This window comes from Echinops telfairi, unplaced genomic scaffold (genome assembly GCF_000313985.2).
Source record: "Echinops telfairi isolate 266 unplaced genomic scaffold, ASM31398v2 ScPeMD7_7457;HRSCAF=8495, whole genome shotgun sequence".
NCBI classification, from domain to species: domain Eukaryota; kingdom Metazoa; phylum Chordata; class Mammalia; order Afrosoricida; family Tenrecidae; genus Echinops; species Echinops telfairi.
The window spans coordinates 10,558,390-10,569,776 of record NW_022111357.1 but is presented as its reverse complement, the minus strand read 5'-3'; the positions used below and the strand labels follow the sequence as shown (position 1 = coordinate 10,569,776).

Sequence of the window (11,387 nt, the reverse complement as noted above, 5' to 3'; positions counted from 1 at the left end):
CGGGGGTGAGCCCCAGCTCCGCTGCTTGTGACACTCAAGGAGGCCACAGAACCTCAAGCAAGAATCCTAACCTGTCTGGGCTTCACCTGTAAAATAGACAAAGTGAGAGCAAGCATCCAAATCCATTGCTACGGAGCCAATTCCGACATAGAGGAACCTCTCCCCCAAGGCCGAGTAGCATGGCTCTCCTGCCACCGGCTTTGTGGAAGCAGACCGCCTCATCTGTGGCACCACTTGCATTCCGGCTAGCAGCCAAGCGCCTTACCCTCTGTGCCACCAGGGCTCCCTGGGGAAAACAACAGTACTGACTTTATAGAGCTATTATGAAGAGGAAATGAAATTACAGTTGTAAAGAGCTTAGAACTGGCCTGGCACATGTTAGTAGTAAATGCTCAATAAGTGATCCTATTTATCACATCTATTATATTTTGTAGGCTTCCATAATGATATCAGAAAATCTTTCATGGCCGGCTCGTAATGCTGAGTTTGAGACTGAGCACTAAAAGGGGAAAAAACCCAGAAACCCATGGAAACGGCCAAAAGACGGGTGGTTGCCAGATGTCCGAAGGGCTGGCATGGGGGAAGTTGGGAAGAAAGTAACAGATAGGCCCCGGGCATTTTTAGGGGACTGATATATCTCTGTACGATACTTTCATGACAGAGAAACAACCTTATGCATTTGCCAAAACCAAACAGGAAAAGCGGAGCCTAATGGAAACCATGGGCTTCGATGGAGAATCAAATCAATATCAATATCCATCCATCAATGGCAGCAAGGGTACCTCTCGGACACAAGTCACCAATAAGAGCAGGACTAGTGTGAGGGTGGGGGGCGGGGCGGGGGCACAGGGAGACTCTCTGTACTTCCTGCCTCATTTCTCTGTAAACCAAAAACTGCTCTCTAAAGCAAGTCTATTAGAAAATAATTACAGATATATTAAGATCCTAATTTTGTCTTATTAAAATATGTAAAAATAGCCAGCTAGCTTGATCTAAGCAAAGGAAAAAAAAAAAGCCAGAGGAGTGCATCAACATTTTAATAATCTTTTCTCCCACCTGTCTATACCTTTGTACATTTCCCATGTTTTCTATAAGGAGCACAGCGATTGCACTGACCAGCAGGAGAGAGACCCGCACGCACGCAGCAGGGGGTCATCGGGCTCAGACTGGAAGGTGGTGGGGTTCTGGTTCATCAGTGCAGGCACATCTCGACTCCGCCCATCTTCCAGCCTCTAAGGCCCAGCCGTTGCTCCTAGATTGTCAACCTCCAAGGAGCCATCGAAGGAGAGGAGCTTGCCTGTGTGCCTCTCAACACTGATTATCCCAGGCAGTAAATGACCAGGCCAAGTTCATGTGGCATGCCTATGACACCTAGGCATCTGGACACCTGGTCACTGCACCCAGGGAGCTTCTCCGATCTTCAGAGTCTGTATTTGGGATACGTTCATTCCCACGTTGGTGTCTCATCCAATCAGCGCAATGACCATGGCTTCGTGGATGAGGTCTTTCTGGCATGCGCTGCAGTGAGGCTGGATGCTATGCCACGAGTAGTTCAAACACTAACAAGGCCGCTGACAGTGGGCAGGTGTCAGTGGAGCTTCCAGACTAAGTCAGACTAGGGAGAAGGTCTGGGATCTGCTTCTGGTAATCAGGTAAGGTAAATGCCATCGATCCTCGAGCGGAAAACCCTTAAAATGCACGCGTAGTCCTAACCACGGACGAGAGCAGACCAGGATCGCGAGGATGGTGCAGGATGGGGCAGTAGCTTGTTCTGCCAAAGCGGACTCAACAGTGACAAAAAAACCAGTACCTGGTGCACAAAGTCATTCAATAAATGTACCCGGTGCCCCTCCCATTTGTTTTCTCCCTCTCCCCACCTCGCGTAGTGCCCTGCCCTTTTGGACTCTTGCAGCCACCTACTTCCTGCTGTGCCACAACGCCGGCCTGACCTCAGTGACACTGCCGCTTTCCCTCCTCTGCAGCAGGGAAGGCGACACAGAGAGATGGCCCGGCCTCCTCTCAAGCACACCTGGAAACACGCCCTTCTATTGGCCACTGGCGTGCTGATGAAGGTCACCATGACTCCCTCATCCCAACCACACAACCGGCCAAGAACACAAGGGGACATTCTAAAAGCCACACCACCACCTGGCAGGCTTGTCACTCGAGCAGAAAACTGGCATTTCCTTAAGCCAATCTCACCTTGGACACGCCTAGTGGTTGCATGTCTGGGGAACCAGGACAGGGAAGTCTCCAATCACCCATCTCCTTCCAAGGGCTCAGTAATGGGAGTCCCCACGGCAGGGGGACGACACTGTAGAAAAGCCCTCCCTCCTTGGCAAGGTCACAGTGCTAGGGAGGATGCTGCCCTTCCCTTCACGATCCAAAACAGACTGCTTCTCCTGCGGCTCAGGACCTGGGAGCTGGGGGATCAATCTCGTGGACGGCTCCATGCCCTGTGTTGAATGCCATGGCTATGCCTTCCCGAGATGGGACTCTTATCTCTGATCATTTCACGGCGGCGTAGACCGTTTCACATCTTGAGACCAGAACCTTTTCAGTCTCCATGCAAGTGACTCCACCACACCCCATGGTGACATTCTGCAGCAAGGCCACGCTTCAAATCCAAATAACTGTGACAATGGACCTGGCTCTACCAGCATGCAGCGCTCTTGAGATGAGAATACGCAGACCTCAGTTGAGAGGCAGAGCCACAGAGGCCCTTTGGCGGCGAGCTCAGGCAGTAAGGAGACAGGGTGGATCCCTCTCAAGTCCCTGGAGACCAGGAGAGGGAACAGGGAAGGGGTGGAGGGTGGCGCTTACCAGAGGGAGGACCCTTCCGTCCCCGTGACTTCCAGAAAGTCATAACCGTCCTCCAGCTGGAAGTCATTAAAGACCAGGGCGATGGTGTCTCCCAGCTCCGCCAGGATGGTCCAGGTGCAGTCGGCGTTGTTGTGGTACTCCGAGGGGAAGTGGGGGCTGGAGATGATGCCACTCTGGCCCCGCAGGGTCCCACCACAAGCATCGTCCGCTGTGGGCACAGAGAAAAGAAGCTCCTGTGAATGGTCCTGTTGCCAGGCCTGGGCACACTGGCCTTCACCCATGGGAGCTAGATTAGAGAGGGTCCCGGGACACGGCACAGACGGGGGTGGGTGGGTGGGTGGGGAGATGTTGGCCTGAAGATAACACAGGCCAACGAGAACATTTTTTCTTCTCGGTGTCTTGGTTTTTAGGCCTGTTTCGGGGATTATTGGAGGTGCTGATCCAGAAAATTGCATTGGCTAGATCCCATCAGCCCTAGTTTCTTAGATATGGTATTCCATTATAGCTTCAGCCATGAGGTTATGCTAATTTGCAAATTTATCGTGCTAGTTATAAATATGAGAAGAGTTCAGATCCACAAATTACAGGATAAGACCCCCCAAAAATTAGGTGAGACATATTTGGGAAAGAATGCTGCATTAAGGGACTCCCAAGGGAAGCTGTATATGAACCCACGGTGGCTAGTTGGTTACACATTGAGCTGCCAATCATAAGGCCAGTGGTTCAAATCCACCAGTCACTCCACAGACTCTAAAATATTTATAGGTTTGGAAACCCAAAGGGGCAGTTCTTCTGTGTCCAACAGGATTAGTAAGGATTAGATGGTTTTTCTTTTGCGTCTGGGAGGCTGTGCAATATAATATGCACAGAGACTGCAAGTCGGCCCTGCAAAGCCAGAACACGGCTCGAGAAGAGGGGACCATGGAGAGGAAACTGAAAAGGCACATGGAGGAGAGGCAGGAGGGCATTGAGAGCGTCGAAAACATTAGACTGCAGAGCACTGTTCGTAGATATTCTGACGATCTAAATTTTTCTTCTTCAAATTATGCAGTAAGCATTTCAGAACAAACTTTAAGATATAGAAGTCAACGGATAATTCATGTTTAAAGGAGAGGTTGACTCCAAGTTTCCTATAAGAAACATTCTAACTTTTAGGAGTTTCTGTGTACAGGTGGAGAGGTTGTATATATAACAATGACGTTGCATTATAACAATGACTGGAACATTTTCATTTTAATAGATGAGTTTGAACTCTGACCTGTTTTGAGCTTCACAACACTTGAATCTCTATTGATTATACCACACTCACACTACTAGTCAGTTGATTACAACTCAGAGGAACACTGCAGGACAGAGTGAAACTTCTGTGGGTTCCTGAGGCTGTCAGTCTTGATGGGAACAGAAAATCTCATTTTCTCATACAGGGTGGTTGATGGGCTCAAACAGCTGACTCGGCGGTTAGTTGTCAAACACACAACCCACAACATCATTAGGGCTCCTTATGTATTGTACAGAAACTCTTACTTCTGCCCCCCTTTTAAAAATAACAAAATCAAACTGCCTGCTATCCAATTCCTAATAAAGGTGAAGTGATATTTGGGAAAATTCCAAGTTCATGTAATTTGCGCTGTTCAAAAATAGATCTTTGGATCAAAGGACACCATACCACTTGACCTAAATATTTAGTGCAACACAGACTACTTGAGATAAAGCCAGCATTCCTCGGGTTCAGAGTAGCTAGCAGTACGTTAACATATCCTGAATGTTTTATGGGCAAGCAGAATAAGCAGAATGAAGAGCGCTGTGTGGCATATGTGCCAGATCTCAAAAGCTAGAGCTGATAGAAAGAAAGCTGGGACCATGTTTTGAATCAGCAGGTCAAGTATACCCACAGAGAAGTTTAACATGTGAGCCACTAACATTTGTGTTGGACAGTATCGCCAAGTTGAATACCTACAGAATCCCTGAGTGTTGCACTTAGGTAACACACTGGGTGCCAACCCACAGGGTGGTTTCAAGTCCACCCAGAGGGCTTCGGAAGAAAGTCCTGATGAACGACATCCACGAAATACCAGCCCCTGAGATCTCTATGGAGCACGGCTCCACTCTGGCACGCATGGGGTTAGCGGGAGTGAGAACTGGCTCAACAGCAAATGTGGTTTTTGCTAGTCTGTTCTGTTGATTTACCATGTTGGGAGAACTGAGAGAATCTTGTGAACGGATGAGGAAAGGCAGCGAAGGGGAGGGTAAGTTCCCGGAGCTGGGGCAGGAGGCTAAGCAGTGGCAGAGCTGCAGGTGGAGTTCTGGGCCTAGAGAGTACTGCTCCTTGATGACCAAGAAGGGAGGAGAACTCAGCTGGCACCTCTACTGCCACTGTCACACGACAGTGAACGGGCACTTTCTGCCCACGAGATCTTTCTAAACCTCAGACGTGCTTAAGCACGAAGGCCCAACACAATTCCAGGGGCACAACCCAAAGGGCATTCCCAGTCCCCGACCGCTACAACCCTTCCTCCTGCCCACTGTCCTACCCCCGAGAAGCTCTAATGCTGTACATCGTTGGTCCACCCATCTTGGGCGCACACTGCCCCCTCTGCCAAGTGTGTCCTTTATCCATCGGCACTCATCTCATGTGTCAAGCCTCAACTCCAAAGCCATTATCTTAGAAAGGTTTGACTTCCCCAAGTTCTCTCCCCTGCACTCTGGCAGCAGTCCGTCTGTCCCTCTTCACTCCTGGTCCTTGGTGCCATGTTGGAACATGCCCACATGCCTGTCTTCCTGCTCCCAGGTTCTGAGTTCCACAGCACAGGAAATCCCAAGGGCAGGGACCATGGTTTTCGTGCCCCACAGCCTACCCTCGAACATACTTGCTGCTGCGCACAGCCTAAGCCCCAGCTGACATTTGACATTGAGGGTAAAGAAAGAAAGAAAGAAATGCTCTTGCATAAACCAGTTAAAAGCACTAGCTTTGAAATTCTCAAATGGTGGACCTCAATGGGAAGCCTTCTCCTGCTATTGATGAACTGGGTGACCTAGGGGAAGTTATCTGAGCTTTCTAAGCTCACCCTTCGGAAGTCTCTATTCAAGGGAGTCATTATTATACAAGGGTTACTCGCTGGGCTGCCAACTGAAAGGCTGACAGCAGAAAACCCACCCAGCAGACTCTTCAGTGACAAGAGTTGATAGTCTGTTCCCCTAAAGATGACAGCCTTGTAAACCCAAGGGGGTGACTCTATTGTGTCATAAGAGGTCACTTGTTACCAGTCAGAGTCAACGTGGTGGCACCGGCAACCATGATAATTACAGTTGTAAACAATAACTATAGTCAATGATACTGTAGGCAACATTTATGATAAACTGCGGCATATGCTACATGAGAGATGGAGACCACATTTCAGTAGAGTCTGCCCATTTCATTTCCTCCTGCTTACAACCCCCCAAGAGGCACCACCCCATTTTACAGGAGAGAAAACCAGGGCAGGAGAGATTCAGGCAGCCACCTGCCAAAGGGAACACAGCTCACGGTGATGAAAAGACCTGGCATTCTAAGCCCAACAGCCTGGTTCTGGGCTCTGTGCTTGGACCCCATACACACTTCTGCCTCCCGGGAGTACAATTTGCAATGCAAGGACACAAGCAAAGAGCACATCACTTTGCCTGGGTTGGTCAGTTTGGGAAGGCTATGCAGAGGAGGTGCCATTAAGGTTGTGCTGTGAAGGATGGATAGGAGTTCGCTAGCTCGAGAAGAAAGGAAGGGCATTTGAAGGCACAGAGAGCGATCGACCCGGCGCAAGCCAAGAGGAGTGCGAGGGAAAGGCGTGTGTAGGACAAAGGGCTCGAGGTAATGGAAGCCAACAGAACGGGTACAGAGGAAACGGGAAGGAGTCCCAGAGGAGAGAAGAAATCAGCCAATGAGATGTGGAAACAGCAGCGTATTGGCAACAAGATGGGCTCTAGTGTCAAGAAGGCCTAGATTTGAATTTAGGTTCCACAACTTCCCATGCACCTGGCTGGGGTGAAGTTATTTCTCTAAGCCCCAGTTTTCGTCTCTGTAAAATGATTTGCTGGGATAACTCAGCAAGCTCGTTCCTGTGGTGGCACCTAGCGTCACCGAAGCCCAGTGACGCCAAGGCTCTCCTTTCGCTTCCATTTTGTCTCGTTTGTTTTCTTCTGTGACCCTTTCTTGTCGTTCTCCTTGGTTTGCTTTCCTCTCCCACCCTCCCTGTTTCCCGCCCTGGCCCTCTCCACTCACCCCACCCCAGGCCTCACCACCGCCTTCAAAGTCTGCTTTGTTTGGCCGTGAAACCCATCTTTCCTTTTATTTCCCCTTTATAAGAAGGGTGTCATGGAGTACAGATCTCCACGAGACAGAGCAACTTTGATGAGCACAATGTCTTCCAAATCTGTCCATGCTGAGAGGTGTTTGATAGTTTCCTGATTGCTTTTTAGAGATGCATAATATTTCATTGTGGGTTGGTACCCGAATTCATCTATCCATTCATCCACAGTCAGACAGGCTTGGGGCTGCTCCCATCTCTTTGCGATCAGAGGAAGCATGACAGCAGACATGGGTGTGCGCATGTCCCTCCACTGCATCCCGCAGATGAAAGGTCGTGAAGGAACGTGACTAACCCGGCATCCGACAAAGATCGCTCGGGCAGAGGCACAAAGGAGGTCGGAGTCAGGGAAGCAGGAAGGATGCTCTGGTTATAATCTGCAGTCACCAAGACCAGGTGGGCCAGACTAGGACCAAACTAAGGCTGTGGGGTTGTGAGATATGTAGGACATAGAATCTATAATAGGGTTGACACCTGGGAGGGGTTCATTCCAAGTGGGAGGCATGAATTCCAAGTAGGGGGCATAGCTTTTGGGTGGAAGCAAATTTTCATTTATTGAGCTAGGTAACCCATGAGAGGAGCTCCTGGTGAATGGAGGGCCACCAGGAGCTGTGTTTTGGGGAGCCAGAGCTGGGTGTGTCTGTGGAACACCCAAGCGGAGAGATCGTGTAGGCAGCTGGATATCCAGGAGCGATCTGAGCTGGAGATAGTGTTGAACTTACTCAGGAGCCCTGGATTCTTCTTGTTAATGTCATCCTGCAGCCGACGTCTATTTCAAGAGAAGGATGAACCTATTTCTAAATGCCAACCTCCATCTCTATAAGCACAGAGATGGAAGGGCTTCCTTCACCCAGGTAGGTACTCATGAAGATTTCTGTCCCACACTCACCGAATGCCAAGTGCTAGGCTGGCATCAAGGCTATGAAATGGAAGCTTGATTCAGCTCTGCCTTCAAGTGCTCCTCAGGGAGGTTGGGAGGGCGAACCAGCAATCACAAGTTAAAAGCGTTCAGGGAAAGTGATCCGGGATGGAGAGACAGTGCACAGGCAGTTAGGGAAGGCTTCGATGAGGTGCCATTCATGCCACTGATACGAACTGAGTGCTTTCTTTGTGCCAGGAACTGCTCTAGTTCAGGGGTTTCAGCTGTGACTAAAGCAAAAATATACACCCTCATGGAGCCGTCATTCTCTTTGAGAGAAAACGGACTAGCCAAAATTAACTCGTGCACTCTCTGGTATGTTTCCACCACCACTCTGTCAGCTGGCCCTACTATGGTGGCTTATGTGATGCTGGAAGCTGCGTCACAGGGACTTCCAATACCAGCAGGGTCAGCCGTGGTGAACAGGATTCTGCAGAGCATCCAGATTAAGAAAGACTACGACGAGAGCCTCGGAGATCTGCTTCTGAAAATTAGCCAATAAAAACCATACGGATCCCAACAGACCATTGTCCCACACAGTGCTGGAAGACAGCTTGAGCCCCTTGGTGAGAAGGCATTCAAAGAACACAGGGGCTGCCGCCATCGTGTGATCAGGGAGGCAGAGCAGGGCCAGGAACCATCCTGTTGTGGATGCGGTCACCAGGAGCCGGAGAGGACCCCTCCACAACTCACAAGACGGCCTGCGAAGCAGTGGCGGGTGGCTATGGAAGGGCAGTGCGTACCCTGCGTGGTGGGTGTTGAAATGTAAGAAAGGGTGGTAGGGAAGGCCTCACTTTGGAGAGCTGAGCAAGGACCTGGGGAGGTGAGGAGGGAACTACACATGTACCTGGAAGAAGTGCATTCTGGGGTGATGGAGTGGCAAACGCAGAGGGCCTGCGGTGAGTGAGAAGTGGAGAAATGTTGATGGGTCTGGCACTCTCCCTGGGGTGGGGGTGGGGGATGTGAAACAAGCTCCCTGGGTGGCACAGGTGGTGTGCACTCCATTACCGATCTACCCTGTTTCCCCGAAAGTAAGACATCCCCCCAAGAAAAGACCTACTTACAGTTTTGCCTCTCGCTGAAATATAAGGCATTCCCCTGAAAATAAGACCTCCCCGAAAATAAGCCCCCACCTCCCAAAGCTACCGTAACTCTGGATTCTGGACTGTAGTGGCAGGCGCCACCGCGCAGCTCACTGTGGGCCGCAGGCAGCCGGAGCAGACAGGAAGTGTGAAGTCTCTTTTAATAAAACAATAAATAATAAATGTGTACCGTATTCTTTTTCAGGGAAAAACAAGACATCCCCTGAAAATAAGACCTAGCACATCTTTGGGAGCAAAAATTAATATAAGACACTCTCTTATTTTGGGGGAAACTGGGTAAGAGTTGATGGTTCAAACCCATCCAGTGACTCTAGGGAAGAAAAGTCAGGTGATCCCCTTCCGTAAAGATTACAGCTTAGAGAACTCAAAGACGCCATTCTACTCTATGCCCTGTGAGGTCGCCATGAGTGTGAACCAACTGAATATTTGTGGTAAACAAAGAGGGGTAAGGAGCCAATGGTGGGGGCTGAGTCAGGAGGGGATGCGGTGAACTAAGGGGAGATTGACAGGACCCCACGTGGAAGGACATCATACTTGGCATAGTAGAGCATCGGTGAAAGTGAGGAAGACCCTCCATGATGGACGAACACGGGGGCTGCAGCAATGGACTCAAACATAGCAACAGCTGTCAGGACCGGGGAGTCCTGCACTCTGTTGTGCATAGGGTCTCGACGCCATGCAACAGGCACATAGCGCCGACCACCACCACCACCACCACCATCAGAGGTGCCTGTGTTTGTCACAGAGTGGGGAGAGTAAGGGTAGCCTTGTAGCCAGGATGGCCATAGCCCTGGGGAGAGACAACTATGGGCAGAATCAGGTGGGCCCAGGGAGGTGGAGTCAAAGTCTTGCTGGGCATTTTAAGCTGGGTTGACAGCCGCCTGCAAGGACAGACTGCCTGGTGGACCGTGGGATGGACGGTTTCCCTGGCAGAGAAAAGGGGGTGTCTGTTGGGGGCTTGAAAGTCACTCAGGATGGTCTGTAGTGTCAAGGGGATGACCTACAACACCATAGTTCATGGTCGGGAGTCAGGATTGGCCCGTGGAAGCCTTGAATGCCAGAAAGAAGCTGAAATTCTAATTCCTTTCCCCCTCTCCTCTTCCCCACCATCCCCCCACCCCACCCCACCCCCTGCCCTGCCCCCGCCTGTCCTCTGCAGCCCTGGTGGCGGGCAGGGTGGAGGAGGGACTGTGTGGAGCTTTGTCTTGCTTGGTTATTCATTGTTCTTATTAAGTTGCATGGTATGTCCACCCTGGGTGTCTGCCTGGCAGGAGGTGATGAAGTCTGGCATGTGATGTGAGGCTGGGTCTGCATTCTGGTATAAATAATGGCAGCGGCAACGTTGCCAGGGAGATGAGATACAGGATCCAGTCAGCAAGCTGGAGATCTGTCAATGTCAGTTTACAGCAAGCCCTGGGATTTCTGGTGCCCCCCACCCCCACCCCGAGTCATGCCAGTGGCCCTGGCTATACCCCTGGCCACAGTGGCTTGGTTTCAACGGCACTGGGCTTAGGGGAAGTGCCGTGAAAGAAGAGGCCTATAGCCTAACCCTTGGCAAGGAGCAGAAGCACCGAGCAGGGCCCCAGGCAAGGGAAAGAGTGGCCAGGGTTGAGACCTGGATGGCGTGATGGGCATGAGGAGGGGCCGGCTGGCCCCAGAAACCACGAGAGGAGTTAAAATACTCCAAACGGATGCAAATCTGACTCACAAGGACCATATAGGGCAGAGTAGAACTGCCCTGAGGGGTTTCTGAGACTAAATCTTTATAAGAGCAGCCAGCCTCCTGTTTCCTGTGTAAAGAGGTGTTGGCTTCAAACAGCTGACCCTGCAGTTAGCCGTCCAATGCATAACCCACTAAGCCAGCGGTTCTCAACCTTCCTAACGCCGCGACCCTTTCATACAGTTCCTCATGCTGTGGTGATCCCCCAACCATAAACTTATTTTCGTTCCTACTTTATCTACTGTTATGAATCAGGTGACCCCTGCGAAAGGGTCGTTCAACCCCCAAAGGGGTCACGACCCACAGGTTGAGCACCATTGCACTAGGCCATCAGGGCTCTGATGACATGAGTTAAGGGAGTCAGGATGCAAAGAGAAGGTAGCGATTAGCCAGGAAAGGCCTAACAGTCTTGCTAAGAGGGCTGGACTTTAGCTGTAATGATGTGTGTGTGTGTGTGTGTGTGTGTGTGTGTGTGTGTGTGTGTG

The 11,387-nt window shown here is 50.6% G+C and overlaps 1 protein-coding gene across 1 annotated transcript in view; it reads right to left on the bottom strand.

Annotated features, from left to right (window-relative positions):
- The window catches only part of CSMD2 (CUB and Sushi multiple domains 2), a 734,077-nt gene that overhangs the window by 514,035 nt on the left and 208,655 nt on the right, over positions 1 to 11,387 (bottom strand). Inside the window, exons 5-6 of the mRNA XM_045298912.1 lie at positions 2,824 to 3,031; positions 2,658 to 2,775 (exon numbers count right to left, since the gene is read on the bottom strand). Of these exons, the coding sequence (XP_045154847.1) occupies positions 2,658 to 2,775; positions 2,824 to 3,031 (326 nt within the window). The remainder of the gene's footprint in view (positions 1 to 2,657; positions 2,776 to 2,823; positions 3,032 to 11,387) is intronic.